General features: G+C 37.3%; 1 protein-coding gene across 2 annotated transcripts in view; it reads left to right on the forward strand.

The window, feature by feature from the left end:
* The first annotated feature begins 6 nt into the window (after positions 1 to 6).
* SLC35F4 (solute carrier family 35 member F4) overlaps positions 7 to 18,237 on the forward strand; it is a 137,341-nt gene continuing 119,110 nt past the window's right edge. For both annotated transcript variants that reach the window (XM_072428331.1, XM_072428332.1), the window contains exon 1: positions 7 to 970. In XM_072428331.1, the coding sequence (XP_072284432.1) occupies positions 868 to 970 (103 nt within the window). In that variant the 5' untranslated portion in view covers positions 7 to 867. The remainder of the gene's footprint in view (positions 971 to 18,237) is intronic.

Consider the following 18,237-nt stretch of genomic DNA (forward strand, 5'->3'; position numbering starts at 1 on the left):
GCTCCACTAGGGTTCAGCATCTTGGAAAGATCAAGTAGGGTTCAGCACCTTGGAGAGATCAAGTAGGGTTAAGCACCTTGGAGGGAACAAGTAGGGTCCGGCACCTTAGAGAGCTCTACTAGGGTTCAGCACATTGGAGAGATCAAGTAGGTTTCAGCACCTTGGAGAGCTCCACTAGGGTTCAGCACCTTGGAGAGAGCAAGTAGGGTTCAACACCTTGCAGGGCAGCAAAGGGTTCATTACCTTGGACTGTGACCAAGGGGAGCAACACCTTGGGCAAAGTGGTTTACCACCTTCACAGCAGCACTAGGGCTTGGAGAGCATCTTGCACCTTGGGAAAAGGGGTAAAGCACCCTAGCAACTGTACTAGGGTCAGCACCTTGGACAGCAGCAGTAGAGTTAAAAATCTTGGACAGCAGTAATAGTGGTCAACTCCTTGGGTAGCAGCAGTAGGGTTCAGCACCTTGAAGAGCAGTAAGGGGTTCAGCACCTGGACAGCACCAGTAGGGTTCAGCATCTTGGGCATTAGCCCTAGGGTTTAGCATCTTGGATAGCTGCAATAGGGTTCACTACTTTGGGTATCAGGACTGGGGTTCATCACCTTGAGCAGCAACAAAGTAGTCCAACAACTTGTGCATCAATACTGGGGTTCAACGCCTTGTACAGCTGGAAAGACGTTCAGCACCTTGGACAGTACCACTAGTGGTCACAAACTTTTTAAAACAGCAATAGGGTTCAACACCTTGGACAGCAACAAAGAGGGCCAGCACCATCTTTCCAGCCCACAGCATCAAAGACCAGGGCATTGACAGACTCTTTTGGAACAACTCTATATTTCCAGTCCTGCCATCCCAAGCAACCCTCTGTATGGATGTCAAAGGGGCTCCCAATGGTGTGGCCACCATAGAGGACAGGATCTTAAGGATCACTGGCTACTATGGGTATTACCCAGGTTACTCCAGTCAGAAACGTAAGAATTACTGCAATGTCTTGCAGAATGATTGTTGTATTTGCTTATGTGAAACTGTATGTAGGCTTGATATACACAGTCTAGGGAATGCAAGACTAATTTAATTAATATAATGTGTGCAATACATAAAGCATGCTTCTTTAATTTGCAAGGCTTTATCATTCCTTAAGGCATGACTATTATTACCTGTCTTTTAGTCTTGTAAGTGATCAGAATCTTAAGTTTTTGGCATGTTCTTTTTTTTTGGTTTGTTAAAATGTGTTTCTAGAAACACACCACAAAAAGAATTGAGCTGAATAGTAACAAGAGCAATGTAGAGAATGGAGCATTGCATTTCCCCTGGGGGAGGTCACAATCTCCTATCATGCTCTCTATCTAAAAGATTAAACCGCTGTTGTGTTCTGGCACACAAGGATCCACATTGTGACAAACAGCAGAAAGAAATACAAATTAGAGTGAGGGAGATGTTGTATGTGCATGCAGCTCCATAACACCAGGAGAGCCTAGCAGAGAAAAAGCACTGTGATATAATGCTATTTTTATGAGTTTTGGAATAGTGCAATGTCAGAATATTTATATTTAATATATGCTTAGTAACCGCTTCCTACTAAAAATGAATAGTTTTAGCTGTGCTTTATTCACACATTTTTCCAAAGAGAGAAAAAATATTGTATTGGAATATAATAATAATAAAAATATTATAATATGTGATTACACGCTCTATTTTATGTTATTAATATTTCATAACATTTTATTAGTAAGTAAAGTAAAATTAATATTAGTAGTAGTAGTAATAATTATATAATTATTTTACTTTGCATTACTTTTTTATTTCTTGAGTCTTTATTTATAGTTTTTTTTGTTATTATGTACCAATGCAATCACAGAATGTAAACTTTTTTTTGGGTAATACAGATGACTAATTGTCTTTAAAAATAAATGTTGTCATGCCCAATGTTTAGCTAAGGTGAATGAAACCTTTGTATCCTTCCCTTTATTTTTTACAGTTTGTTTTATTTAGTTTTTTTGCTCTTTTTTTTTGTTTGTGTGTGTGTGTTTTAAAGTCTGACATTGAAGGCTTTATGCATAACACTTTTCTTGCCAAAGTGTGTCAATTTGTATGCAGGAAAAAATAATTTGTTCCTCAGTAAGTACTATGTAACAGCAGTCAGAGATAATGTGGTAATATAGTACAGGTATAATGTACTGTGTAGGTGTTTTGGGGCTTTTTTTTAGGAGGGATTGTTTAATATTTAAAGTTAAGTTCTGACGTTTTCAGATAGTAAACTGTAAGCTGAGCCAGGCATTGGGCAAACTTGTGGACAAAAATGAGATCTGAAATTTAATTTTGTGATGCGGGGATTCCTTATATGGCAAATTCATGCTTTGGGTTATAAAGGACCAGCAAAAGTTCCAGAGTTCCCAGTATCCCAAAACAATGATTGCATTCACAGGGCTTCAGCATTATTGTGCAAGACATAAATGGTAGCGCAGTACTTTAATTCTTTTTTTTAAAGAAAACCTGGCATTAGAAATGATAGGGAGTCATTGTTGAGTTCTAGTTGCCTGGCTTTAATACTAATTATCTCAAAATAATACTTTAAGTCACTCTACCTGGAGCAGGTATGCAATGAACAAAGTCAGGACTCCTACTATAAACTTGTTTTATTTCAGAAACTCAAAAAGTATTTAAGAAAGACACTTAGTATGACATCCAGGCAGTAGAATGTTAGCAATGAGAACAGAAATGCCAGGTTATGCATTTTCCTTTTCTCTACATAGACTTAGGGCAGTAGATGATACATTCTAAGAAATGTACAGAAATTATGGTATCCCTACTGACAGATCCTATTGACTTGTAGTGGACTCTTCTGCGTGGTACACTGACTGTTTTTGCTAATGGATCTGAAACTCTTGTGCCCAACCGTGCAAGGTGTTGGCCCCTTTTTAATTAATATTGCTTTCTGGTTAATTGCCAATTCCCGTAAATATATTTTTTGGCTTAGATAATAATTAGTTCCTAAAATGATTGCTATCAATGTGGAGCACACAAACCATTTTCAGAGCACAGTTCAAAAGAAAAGAACGCAGATTCACACTTTGATTGCTTAATGAGTAGCAAGGATAGAATGAACAGTTTAAATTACTTTGCTCTTTAGTCACAGATTTGCATAAGTGTTGGAAAATAGTTCAGGTTGGCACATTAGGCAGTTGTGAAAAACTGCCATGTAATAGTGGGTATCTCTGTACTTTTGTGGCCCACGAGGCTTTATGTAAAACAGGAGACGCACGCTTTGAGCCAAGGCATCTGTCATCCATTTTTTATGGCAGACTGCCATTTGCAAAGTCAGTGGTGGCACTGAGTTATGGCTTCTTTCCAATTTATGTAACTCTTCATAGAAATAGTCTGCTATTCATTGAACTATGATTGACACAATCTAATATTCCAGCTGTGCTGTCAGAACTCCTATAGTACACTGAGAGCTAGAGCAGACACAGGCAACTTGCTGTATACCAGATGAAGATAAACTACAAATTCCAGCAGGCGTCAACACATGCTGGGACTATTAGCAGTACCAAGAACAAGAGCAAGAAGTGTCCTGGAGGCTGAAGCACAATGCAGGCATTCTGCAGCTGGGGCAAATAATATTAGTACATTGAACGGCTAATATAAAAATTAGATAAAATATGATATATACGTATGCATATATCATATTAATTGCTTATGTATTCCATCAGTCATCTTTTTGCTATTCCACCATTTTATCGCTGATAATTTGCTATTCTGGCATTATTATTTTATTATTATAATACAACACAATAAAACATGCTAATTCGTTTTATTATGGAACATTTGGAAGGGGCCTACTGCAGGTAGAATGTGGAAAGCTGAAAGCATTGATCAGCTTTTAACAGTTGTAAGTTGATATTTGACATTGGTTAAAGATCAGTCAACCATATGTGATATTATAGCCATAAATAGAGTCTGGTGAGTTGACTGGCTCCTAGCTTCCTAAATGTTTTGGATTTCTAATAAACCAACAGTATTCCAGGCTCCATTCTTGTCAATCAATGACAGTCTTTCCCAACCCTTTTATTTCTAAGGAACCAGTGAAATTATTTTCAGAGATTAGAGAATGCTAAAACCAATTCAGTGGAAAAAAAGGCATCTTATATTGGTGGCCAGTGGTAAGAAAACAACTTTCTCTACTCCAAAACTAGTGCAGCATCAATGAATGAGAGGTCAATCAGCCATAGTCCAAGGAACCTCTAGCAGCTTCTGGAGGAACTCTGGTTAAGAACAACTAATTTGGAAGTTTTGGTACTTCCATGCAACTTTGCTTTGTCACCTACTACTTATGCATTTTAATATATAAAAACTCCAAATGGGGGTAAAAAAAATTCCTTTATTAGGCCATGGCAAGTGTGCAGATGCAGGAGCTCTATCTCACCAATCTTAATAATTTCCCCCCAAGATAAGAAAGATGATTTCTTGGGATTTAACTCCCTGACCTCTGCAAAAACTGAAATATCAGGTTGAGATTTCCATAACCCCTTAAGGTTATGTGGTACATATCATATTCAGTTTTGTATTACTTGTTACAGAGTTAAGAAAATCCATTCATGTTTGCATTAGAGAGACTGAAGATGCATTTTAGCAGTGAAATAAATTAGTATGTATTGCTCATTTTTCATTTATTTGCCATTTTCCACAAATTCCAATTTTCATGATCTCACACAACATTATGTGTTTTATAATAATAAGCAATATTATAAAGTGCTTCAAAAATAAGCGGCAACTGGATTTGTGAAATTTAGGCAAATGAGATATTTGGATCAACATTAGTTCCTTACCTAGAGCTGCTTAGGAGAAGATTACAAACCTCCCAAGGATTTTGTTATTATTCTCTTCCCTTGAAATTGCCCTGAGTTTAACCAATACTTGCTAAATATATTTTAAATATGTTTTACCTACGCTCATAGTTAAGCTTTTTAGATAAATCCTGACATGCTAGTATTTGTGACAAGGTGCTAGTGTTGGTAATTCTTTGTCTGTGAGAAAAAAGTGTTCCTGACCCCTAATGCTATTCTAACCATTTTTTAGCTCATCAGACAAGATTATGTGCCTGTCCCTCATGCTTGGCACTTGTAATATTCTGTTTTTTTAAAAAAGAATATGGTTAAAAAATTCATACAAAAAAACATATACAGAATAAACTCTAAACTTTAACATGTCAATGTACAATCAAAAGTTTGTTTTAAATCGAACTCTTCAAGTAAAATAATACCTGGTGATCTTACCATGAAGGTTCTTGTTCAGACACTTTTTATATAGCCTTTTTCCTCTTTTTACTAATTGTGCTACTCCATTGTGACAAAACTTTTGATGGAGGCTTTAAATGTCTGTTTTGGCATTCATCAAACTGACATGGTCTACTGTTATTACTATCAGAAAATCTGTCCTGGAAAATTAGTTGCTGGAGTCCATACAGATAGGTGATGGCTGCAGAATTTAGCAAACTAAATACTGCTCAGGTCAGCCAGGTTCAGACCTCTTTTGGGATTGAGTGATTCAGCATGTCCAGGTGGGTGGCACTCATTGTGCAACACTTGCTCTTAATGGTTTGTAGATTTTCGAGCTGGTCCTAATGTACTGCTCCCTTGCGCTCCCATTTATTCTCTATGGGGCTGCCATGGGAAGAAGCTTCTTGTATTGTCTCATCCGAGAAAGTGATAACCACATCACAACCAGTCTTAACATAGCTTCAGAAATTACATGTATTGCCATTTATGGAGTGCAAAAGAAAATTTTTCATTTTGCACCAACATCTTGGACTATATCAGCAACAAAGGAGTTTACATAGGAACTTAAAAATAACTGCATAGTGAATGTAGTGAAAGTTTACTTGGCACTGAACACTCCATCACACGCAAGTAAATGTAAAAAAAACATTATGTTTTGCTTAGGATAATTGGATAGCTGAAGTCAGCAGAGCTTTGCTATGTGCACCAAGCAAAGTAAATTATCCCTTGCAGAGTAATCATTCACTTTGCTAAGTAAATAGCCCAACTGCCTTCATAAATCATTCCCAATGTGTCCGTCTGAAAGTTATTTTACAAGGACTGCAACTATAACTTTATAATATAGTTGGCACAATTTTTTGCAGTTTTGCTGCTTTTGTTAAAATGTAGCATTTTCTTTTTTTATCCTCTGGATCCTAATAGAATTAGACATTTTGCTGTGCAGCATATAAGCATTTGTATTATCAGACATTAGCTGGTAAACACTGGTACAATAAAGCTACTAAGGGGCAGCGATCATATGGACATGTAACCCATAGCAAGCAATTGGATTTTAGTTTACTATATAGATTGGAGATATCTACACTGATCTGCAAACCCTTTTACATAAAAATGGTACATTTGTGGTGAGGTTGGTGGCATTCTCCTATCCCCATGCATGACCTCTCATCCCTCTTTCTAGATGAGGTTACCATCGTCTGTGTATTCAGTGCTGGTTCCTATAGTAGTTATTCATAGGGCTCTATTTATAAAACAATAATCTGACATTCCCTTAAACATTCCCTTGTCAATTACTGCTTTTGAAACACATAGACCTGGGAGATTCCCACGAAAGAATGTTTAAAGAAATGTCTCTTTCCCTGTTTTATAAGTAGAGCCCTTCATGTGCATTGGGACCTGTTTGACCCTACCCTTTATTTTCTTCCATTTCAATCAGGGTGCCATTGGAGTGCTTACTTCCGTAGTAATACCCAAATATTATTACTTTTCCAGGAGTGCCATAAACAGCTGTGAGTTGTGACACACTTGCCAATTGTTGGTGTTCACCAAAAAGTTTCTTTTCTTCTTTTGTTTCATATGGCTTTCTGCATTCTGTTGAAATTGAAAAGATGCCTAGAAAAAGTTTTTATCTGTACAGGAAAAAATAAAAATAGAAAGAGACAGAAATAAAATGTATTGATCAATATGTACATATCCTACTGCATGTCCTATTAAAACAACTTCATATTTAAAAAAAGCAATATATTCCTTTCCAGTGGTCGCCAACCTTTTTGGTCCCGCGGACCACTAAAATCCCTTGCTCCTGACCGTGCATGCACGGGGAGCCAGTTGTCAATCAAAGGGGAGGAACCTCCCTCATAGTGACATCATAACGCCATAACCCCACCCACTCTGCCATCGCAGATCTTAGCCTGCGATAGGAGAGTGGGCGGGTTGTGTCGTGAAACACAGCCTGCCCACTTCCCTGAGCCTGGGATTTGCACGGCGGGGTCCTTTTCCTGACCCCACTCTGGGATGCACAGGCCAGAGCCGCCGACCACCAAAATCTTTTTGGGGACCACCAGTGGTTCCTATTCTAAAGTATGTACACTCACTGACCACAATAATGGCTACATGTTACTAGTACTGGGTTGGCCCCCTTTTTTGCCTTCAGAACTGCTGTAAGTCTTCATGGCAAAGTTTCAACAAGGTGGTGGAAACATTCCTTAGAAATTTGGCCCATATTAACATGATAGCATTACGCAGTTGTTGCAAATTTGTAGGCTGCACATTTATCGCAAAGGTGCTCTACTGGACTGGTAAATATTGACTTTGGCGGCCATTTGATAATGATGATAAATTCATGATCATGTTCGTAAAACCAGCTTGAGATGATCTGAGCTTTGTTATATGGCATGATATCCTGCTCCTGACCTCAGTGTACCCATTGGAAGATGGAAAATGGGTACACTGTGGCATTTAAATAATGCTCATTTGGTACTGAGGGGCATAAGTGTGCTAAAACAATATCATTTACACTATTACACCTACACTGCTAGTGTGAACCATTAATACAATGCAGGATGGATCTATGCTTGCATTGTTGATGGCAAATTCTCAAGGCTCATCAGACCCGGCAACGTTTTTCCAATATTCTCTTTTTGGCAAGCTCTTGGAAATTGTAGCTTCAGGTGATTGTTCTTAGCTGTAGCACTTGATGTGGTCTCCTGTTGCTGTAGCCCATTTGATTAAAGGTTTGACATGTTTTGCATTCAGATGCTTTTCTGCATAGCTTGGTTGGAACGAGTGATTATTTGTGTTACTGTTGCTTTTTATTGGCTCAAACCAGTCTGCCCTATGGCATGAACAAGTCATTCAGGTAACTCACTGTCGCTGGATAATTTCCCTTACTTTGACCATTCTTTGTAAAGTTTAAAAATGTAAAAAATGTTTTTCCGGCTGAAAAGCGGCTTCTTAGACCAGCCTACTTGGCACCAATAATTATGCCACGTTCAAAGTAATCTAAATCACCTTTCAACTTTAGCGGATTGTCTTGACAATGTCTCTGTGCCTAAGTACATTGATTGGCTGCCATGTGATTGGATTTTTGCTTATTTACATTAACAAGCTGTGGAAAAGGCGTACCTAATATTATGACCAGTGAATGTATTTTGGATGTACAGGAACACAGCACATTATTGATGTAATCAATGGTTGACCGTATAGCAACACTTATCTAGCAAGGTTAAACCTCCTCTGTTAATCAATCAAAAACTCAACTGTCCATGCGTGTTGTGCATTAGAACCCCCGTGGCTGTTCAGAACAAAGATATATCGCTGCCTAATGTCTTTATTACAGTTGAGAAATCCAACATTTACATCACTGAAACAGGGACTAGGGAGATAACCAATAGCACAGATTTCAAATGTTTGTAACAAACACAAAGGACCTGCTTTATTGACGCTCTCCAAGACTGGAAAACATAGACTATTATGAAGAACCTGGGTGAACCAGCAAACCCAGAATGGATCTGGTCAAGGATTGCCATCAAATAGCAAATTATTTTTAAGAAATCCAATCTGTTTGCTGAACCACCCAGCTTCTTCTATGATAGCCTGTCTCCTCCGGTCTTGGAGAGCTTTAATAAATCCGGTCCATCATGAGAATGTTGTACTGGACAGCTATAGTAATACTGACAGCAGACTATGCGCTGCACTGTACACAAGACTATTATTCATGACAGTACCTCTTTAAATCTTGCATTAAGATATTTTATAGCTGAAAAAGAATACTGGACACGGAAATTAAATCAATAAACCGTCAACAGAGATTTGTTTTCATCCCAGCTGACACAAAGAAATCATTGGACAATCAGAAAGGAATCATTTTCTTAACTATAAATTTGACAGTGGGGACAAAGGCTGCCAGTGCTGGATTGGCACTTAGAAGCACCCCTTGGCATATGAAAGGCACTATTCCACAAATTAATATTACTAAAGCTTATGGTCAGGTAGTGTTACATAAATAAGAGCAGGATTGGGTAAAAATGCAGTCAGTTGCAGAATGACTATACCCTGCAGTAAATGTTTCTATTTTATGAGTTTTAAGTGAATTTGAACTGCCCACGAGTGCTGAATGCAGCCAACATATACTCAAGAGTTTATTAGCAGTCACACGACTTCAAGTGTGGGTGTGGATGATGCTAAGGTCATTATTGATTGCAGCAGTCCAGCACAGTGTATTACATATCTCCTATTAAAGTACTGATTTGTTGCTCCAAAACAAAAGACCAAGGCTGTAATATAGGTTCAGTGCAGGGGCCTCCAGGTATGGACAATTGCAGACATTTCAGAGGTCCCAAACAACCCGCAAAATGCATAAAGAGGGTAATGTGTGTAAATCAGTGAAGTGAGTTGGTGGAAAGAATTGTATTCTACATAACAACTTGTCCTGGGGGTGTGTAATAAATCACTGCTCTTCTTATAAAATTCTTTTACTTATTTCTAAGGTTCAGCCAGACCAAAAATGGGAATTAAAACTGAACAAAACCCAAGGCAGGTAGACATAAATATAATTTATGTGGCATTATAAAACAAAATAGCCAGATCTTTGGACAGGTATATTTTATAAATATCAGACAAAGCACAATGTGTTACAATTTATCAAATCCCCAATAGCCACCATCCATTTAAAACTATTTCTCCAGTGTAAAATGTGTTTTAGTTCCCTTGACCTGGGAGCACGGGATCATTACCAACCTGAGACATACAGTTTTGTGTATGTACATGCGTGTGTTGTACTTTTATTTATCATCGATCATTAATAGGATTTTAAATCTATGTTTAGTAAGTCTCTTTGTGCAGAATATACAGTTGCATTAAATAAGAATACAATGAAACAATACTATCCCATTGCATTTGACTTTTAATTAAATACCTGGAGAACTTTTAGTTTACAGAACCCATGAAACTTATTGTAATTTATGTTTGCAAAAGTCTATTTGATAAGAAAATGTATTGTACATTGCAGTAATATAAGGCGATAAATCAGATTTCACTTTACCAGAGTCAAACTATTTAAAGATAAACTCTAGACAGACATTTAAGATACAAAATAATGTATTGTGCATAATACATAATGTGTAAAAAAAACCAAAAACATTATTAAGGGTATATAGAGATCTCTGAATAACATCAAGACAATGCACCTTGCCATACATGACAAGGCACAGTAGTGTGGTGCATTATACATTTTATATATTTATATTTTTGCATATTTGCTTTGGCAGCCTATACATTTTGAATTGCCTGTCCTAATGAACACATGTTGATGCACGACACAATGTTCATTCATTACTGCATTGCACAGAACTAAATGGGCCCTAGTGGGCCCGGGGCTGGAGGGTAAGATGAAGAAGCAGAACAAGGTCCTGACAATAAAAATTAAGGGAAATCAGAATGATAAAAAACTCCTCACTGTACTGCTTCCCCTTTCACTGACCAGTACCAGGCTGGTTCAGGATTCCCAGGGCTCATTGTGGGTGAATTGATACTGGCCATCAGATTGATGACTTCTAGTGACATTAAAAGGTTTCAACAGAATAAATGTTAAAGCAGAACTAAACCCTTACCATTAAACATTGTGATTAGGCAGGTCCCGTATTGCAGAAGTGACAGGAGATGTCAATTCTGAAATAAAAAACTTTTACCTGCCTGATCACAATTTTTTTATACACTCACCTGTTCTAGTTCTGTCATGGACACCTCTATCTTCTTCTCCTGTCCCAGCCTCTGATCTTATTCTAGATGTGTTAGTTCTACGTAAACGTTAAATGTTCAGTGTATGCATTTTAATCTAATAATGACAACGATGGTAAAATTGGACTCCATTCACCACCTGGAACACGTTCTCCTGTCTGTAGGCATTCACCACGGTTCATGCTAACTTTCCCATTAGCAAACAGAAAAGCTCTCCTCCTCCGCCATGTTTTAGACAATAGAATGCTGTCATTTCTGTGCATGGTGCTTGCAGAATTTTCCCGGTGGGTGGATTAGGTTTGGTAGTCCAGAAGCAGATCATTGGCTCGGTGCCACAGGTATCTATGTACATTCTCTGTTGTCTGGCATAGTGTAGATTTCTAAGTATATCCCTGCATTATAATTTATATATTGTATTATTTAACCTATCTGTGTGTCATGAAAAAGGAAAATATTTTACTAGCTGGATACATTGTGAGATGTGTTTAATTTTTTAAACAAAGTCAATAAAATATCTAAGCAGGAAGTTCAGGAAATGCATGGATTTCTTCTAGATGTTTGGATTAGCTGCTTAAACCTGAACCGCAAGAATATATAATGCATAAATTAATTTGTATCTGTAATCGAAATTATGCCCGTAAAGCAGTATGAGTATTTAACTTTGATCTAGTATCTGTGCCTGTACCTTAAGGCTGGGGTGTGAGAGGGAGAAGCAGCACAAGGAGCCAATCTGCCTATGTACAGACAAACATGCTCAGAGAAGACAGAGGGATGAGCTCATCAATGCTGCTTTTTCCTTTCACTTGCCATTCACAGGCTGTGGTTTGGTCCAGGATCACCTGGGCTCAGAAGAAGGGGATCAAATGATAAGGACATCAGACTGATGACATCTAGTGGCAGACAGAAGTGCTGCAGTGAAATTCATGATTGAAGGAAAAGGAAAATATTGCAATAAAAGTTAGCAGTGCTATTTCACCTATATCTAAAGGTATTCATGGATACATTGGCTGGAGTTGTGTTTTAACTCCCATTACAGGGTTTCTGACAACTTGCATGAAAAATCACTACATTTTTGTTTGAAAGTAAGAACAAAAAAAATATATATGACAGGATATGAAGAAACTCAAAAGGCAATAAATATACACTGCTAAGACAGCTAAATAAATTCTCCTTACTGAACAGCCAGCAAAGGGGACCCGTCACTAGAATCATTGATTTCAAAATCACTTTCTGTACATGTGACATTGACTGATGATTGTAAAGGTCACAGGGAGAACAGGGTCAGTGTGAACTACAACCTCTGCAATCCTTAAAAATACATTACTGCACATGAAAACAATTTTTTATCTAAATTTAAATTGTCACAGGGGTCACTCTAATGGGACCCCTTTCCTCCCCTAGGCCCACCCAGCTGCCAAGTGTTGCAATACATACCTGAAAACTCAGAAATTGTTTTATAGTAGAGATAGCAGTTATTATAGCTCTATACAGCAAACATATACCCTATTCATCTGATGCCAGAATTGTGATGAAGTTTGCCAAGGAAGAGGTTGTATGTTTCCCATAAAATGTATCATCAGCGTTAGAATATTTTGTATCTATGATAAAATTAATTATTGACATTACTTCCCTAACATCTCATTATTTTTATACAATCCCCACCATTCACCTACTTACAAGTGGTGGTTGTATAGTTTTGACTGGAGTTAATTCTGACCTGGATCAGAGGTAATATAAGCTTAAATTAAAAAGAGGGCACTCCAGGGCAAAATGCCCCTGCTTGGGATCATCCAATGACATGCTGCCGCATTGGCACACCTGTCTCCGTCTTCTACGAGGGCTGTGTCTGATGTCTGGAATACCATCAGCCAATAAATGAGGGCTAGCAAAGACACCAGGGATAGAGCTTGGAGTGACACTATATGGACATCTAGAAATAAAATTAAAAGTAATGGTGACAGGCTTGGGAAATTCTTGGGAAAAGTGTGACTGTTAAGCAAGGGAAATCACAGCAACTACTGGGAAATCACAGCACAGCAATTACTTCTCAGCACAGTTGAAAGTTCATAAAATAAAGAAAACAATTTCTAATGATTTTGCACCAAAAAATAATTTTTCTCTTTTTTTAAAAAAAAATCAAACAATTTTTTTAATCTGTTTAGTTTTTTTAACTGATCCGACCAGATTCCATCCAAGTCAAATTATTTTATGTTCCACTTATCTATGTAGGTGTATCTGCACTATGCTTTTTGGAGAGCATTATTCTCTACTACAGCTTGTATCACTGACGCATTTCGCTGTTTAGGATTCCTTAGTGAAGGTAGAGACCTTTCATCTTTTATACTAATTATATTATTGCTACGTAACTAGTAATGAAAATAATGATTATAATAATAAAGTAATAAGCCTTCTGCTTGAAATTCCAAAACCAGTGTAGGAGTGCACTGCAGCTGCTTCTTCACTGTCCAATCCTAGGCTGGAGGAGGCGCAGTGACCACCCTGTATTGCTAATCTTAAATAAAGAAAAGTCAAGTCACTGGACTGGATAGACAGAAATACAAATCCTTGTACAGGTACAACAGCTCCTGTAAATATGCAGTATTTAGCTTGATATGCTAACCTGACTGTGGTACTAATCAGGTTCAAAGCCTTTACCAGGAACAAATCATTATAAATCCTGGACATGTAATAAATATTGATATGTATTCCAAAAAAATATTCATCACCAAAAATAAAAACCAACATTTCATTGCCATGTGCTGTGTACATAAAAATGAAACAATCTATAGATTCATCTCTGTAGGTAATTGATTGTTAAAAGATTGAATCAGCTGAAATATACTTGAGACTATTTTGCTATATTGGTATTTTTTTTTCAGTTGGATAGGTTAATTGCTTATTGATTTCAATGGCTTGTTGACACACTAATTTACAATGCTTTAAAAGCCAACATCTAGGTTTTTCTTATCACCCTATAAAGTCTAAATGTCTAAACCCAAAATACTAAAGTCATCAGGAGGTAAAAAATATCCAAAATCTCTTTGACCCAAAACATTTTTGGATGTCCCTGGCTCCGGGTATTTTTTATTTTTTTTATTACGCTGCACAGCGCATGCCCCATGCAGTGTAGAGCCGGCTCTATTCATGGCACCTCCAAAAATAGACCTAGATGCCAGGGACAATGTAACTTGTGCAGGGGTGGCGGGGTGTCCCATTGTATCCAGAAGGCTTGGCTACAAAGATGGTGGCTTTGGGGATGGAGTGGGATGCTTAAAAATAGGTATAACTTGCCAGTTATGGAATAAAAGCTCACCCACATTAAAACAGGCTTAATTACACTTAATTAACTCAATATTTGAGGGTTATTTCATGCCAGAAAAATGTTAATTGGAAAATGAAAGTGGAAGTATAGTAATGAAATTTAAAAAATGTCAGCATGCAGGTTCTTTATTGCGGAAGGGAAAGGCAATGCCAATTCTGCAATAAATAAACTTACCTGCCCATACAATCTTTTACCTAAATGCACTTCTACTCGCTCCTTGGACATTGGGATCTCCACCAGGTCCTACTGGGGATTCAGCCTTCCTGATTCACCGGGCTGAAATAACATAAATCATGCAAATCTGCACAAAAGTGTATTTTTCACTGAGCTGTGAATGAGCATCCTCGTGTACATTGTAGAAAAGATTGCAAACAGGGAGGTAAATTTGTTTTATTGCAAATGGGACATCACCTGTCCTTCTGCAATATATACCCTGCCTGCTCACGATATTTTAGTCTTTGAGTATAATTCTGCTAAGATGTTCCTAATTTTCCTTCTATAAAAAGATATTTTCTAGTACCTTCTTAAAACTCCATACTAAGTCATGTTTTTGCTGTACACTAACAAGGGAATACAGAGCAGAAAGACACCTCTTGTATGAATCCGCTGTTACCAAAGCTGTAAAATGCTACCAGCTCACAGAGGCTTCAATAAATCTAAGGCAGGAAAGGGTTATTATTAATGGAACCCAGTTTGGTCAACGAAGAGCAACTTTCTTTATGTCCCATCCCGTGTGTGTTGAGTTTATTGGTAATAAAACTGTGTTTATCTTCTTGGTATCCTATTGCATGTTCAGGGAAAGTAACCGTTTTGGCAGCTCATCATCAGCATCCAGCGTAGACAGCAGATGTCCAATTTGTAAAAAGCAATTTAATTACTAGTGTGCATGCTTGATCAATACAGAACATGTCATTGATGGTAATTTATAGCCTTCTATAAAAAAATGATAAATACGGAGGATGCCACTGGGGAGTTCTGATGAAAGTGCAAGATGCCTGGCTGTAATATTTCAATACTTTATGAATCCTGGCCTGGGACAAGTTAGCTGTGAAGTCAAAAATCCTGGTCTGCAATTTTTGTTTAAGATTCAAGCTTCTTTATTCTTGGGAAGCTTTAATAAATAGGCCCATAATAACTCAGCTCTGTTTTATTAATACATTGCCAAATGTATTTTTTAATACGAGCAGTACAAGTACAGGTAATCCCTGAGTTAGGGACATCCAACATACGGACGACTTCTAGATACGGACAGCGCTTCCCTACGAACGGGACATGACTTGCAGAAGAAATCTTTTGCTAAAAACAGCTGAGCAACATCTTGTAACTCTTTAATGACCAAGACAAACTCTGCAGTTGATTCCCCCTGCATATTAAAGCACAGCTTGCTCCAGAAGTTGATGAATGTCTAGGCTCCAAAGTTTTTTTTTTTTTTGCTTTTTTTGATTAGCTCACAGTGAGGATTTTATACAGTAACTGACACCACGCTGCCTAATATTATGCTGAGACAAACATCTGTCCTAATTGCATTCATTAAAACCATGCACCTGTTCTGACTTACATACAAATTCAACTTAAGAACAAATCTACAGTCCCTATCTTGTATGTAAACCGGGAGACTACCTGTACTACAGTTTGACTTGGGATTTGTTTCTTGTATTCTCTTCTTTTGAGAAAACTTCTTTACTCAATATTTATTCCATGTCAGTGAATTAGAAAGCATTGAACAGCTTTTAAATTACTTGCCATGAAACTATCTTCTGTGATGTAGTTCTTGAAGGATTTTAAAATATGTCTTTATATTAATATGTAGATTTTAAATTTTGGATATAGTAGATGATAGTAATAATATCTTTGTTTTTTGCCTAGTAGGGGTTTTTACCTTTACTTTATGTTTTGGAGATACATCAGGACGTTGAGAAGGTATGCCTTCTCCATTCTCAGACTTTTGTCTTTGGAACACATATTTCCCTATATTCTTGTATGGCAACCAGTGACAACTGTTGCTCTTTTTTTACAAATGTTCTGTCCTGGTGACAGTGGTCAGGACATTTAATAGGGCAATCCCCCCTATGGCAGCAAAAAAAACCCCTTCTTTTACACGTCCATAGTCTATCCAACAGTTGTGGCATGAGATATACTTTAATAAAGATCGCCAGATACATAGCTTTATCAATGGCACCCATTTACAAATCTCTTCCTCCAGGCATAGCTAGCCCGAGGCTCCATGAATAGTTTTAGACCTCCCGAAGGTGTTACTACGAAAGAGATGTCACTATTGGGTTACACTGTAACATTCAACTCATAATGTCTGGATGCAAAGCTTGCTGATCGTTTCCTACTTTTTAATACTTTGGTAAATATTTTCAATGGTTTATTATTTAAAGCTTAAAATGATTATAAAAGTAAAAAGGTAAAACAAAAACAGGCTTTTACAAGAATTTAAATTACCAAAAATTCACTAAGTGAAATAATTAGTGGTTCCTTAACTTTCAATTTTCTTAACTTTTACTTAAGAAAATAAAATTCTTTATGTCTGAAAAGTCCCTGATCCATTCAAAAACCAAACCCAGTGAGTCCTGCACTGTCTCGGCTTCCCTCTTTATCCCCGTGGCTCGCCATTCTGTCTAACACTGCCATCTTCTTGCTCTGGGTTCTTCCTCGCGTCTACATGATCTCATATTGCACAGGCATGGGATCAGGTGATGCGTCTTGCTCCAAATGTAAAAAAAAAATTGTGCTGATCATAATGCATATGTGTGAGGAACAACGAAAAATGCGTGCTAGATAAAGCATGCCCGATCTCAGACATGTGCAGAAGAAGTATTCCAAGAGGATGTGGGTTTCCCTTCAGTTATCACCATGGTGGTTTAAACAGAAGGAGAGGGGACCACCCCAAAAATGTGTTTTAATTAATTTTTTTTTTTTATATATTATTTAAAAATTAAAAAAAAACACATTTTTCCTCAGGTGATTGCCGAGACCCTTTTTTGTGACATTTTCTGGGTTGAATGTACTCTTCCACCTTCCTCTCGTGAGGTCAATATACCAAGTAAGATGAATCTGCTTATTTCAAAATTGTCAAAATTGTAAGAATACTGTGGAAATTCTATACTAGACTATCATTAATGTAATTTATAGGGTCTCGGCAATCCCCTGAGGAAGCCCGTTTAGGACGAAACGCGTCGGGAGAGACTATAAGTACAGTACTGACCCACATCTTGGACTCTTTAGTGAGAGTATTTATAAAGTCATGGTTAAACATTGCCATGGCCTTTTTTTTTACCAATTATGTTTCTAAGAAGTATATGTTTTAGTAATTGAAATAAAAGGTTTTATGTCATGCTAGACTTTTTTTCTGCCATAAAGAGCCACTATCTTTCCACTTTTTCTCCTCTGTACAGACTGTTTTTCTGTGAACATGTCTCTGAATCTGTCAATACAGTAGGTACTGATTTGTGTTTATGTGGACCAATTTTTGGATTTATCAGTAAGGTAGGTACTGATTTTATCTTTGTCGTCATGTTATTTTTGGGTCAGTACAGTACTGGCTGTGTCTCTGATGAAGGGTTAATCTTGATCATTGTTCAAGATTGCTTGAAAAGGTGAAAAAAAGTGAAAAGATTGCTTGAAAAAGTGAAAATGGTAAGTGAGGGATTGCCCTTTTTTATTTGCTGGCATGCTTTCCATGTTATTTTTTAATACAGTTTTATTAGTAAAAGGGTCAACAGTCATTTAATGTTAAATAAAAAATCCTCAAGCTAATGTTAAAAAGCCCATTTTTTTTTAAATCAATGAGATGCGAAGTGGCCCTTTTCTACAGATATGTTTCTGCATTCACAAGTATGATACTGATGGTGTATCTGTAGACATATTAATGGTTGTTTCAATTCTGTACTGTACTGTT

The sequence above is a fragment of the Pyxicephalus adspersus genome, chromosome 12, assembly GCF_032062135.1.
Source record: "Pyxicephalus adspersus chromosome 12, UCB_Pads_2.0, whole genome shotgun sequence".
In the NCBI taxonomy this organism is placed as follows: domain Eukaryota; kingdom Metazoa; phylum Chordata; class Amphibia; order Anura; family Pyxicephalidae; genus Pyxicephalus; species Pyxicephalus adspersus.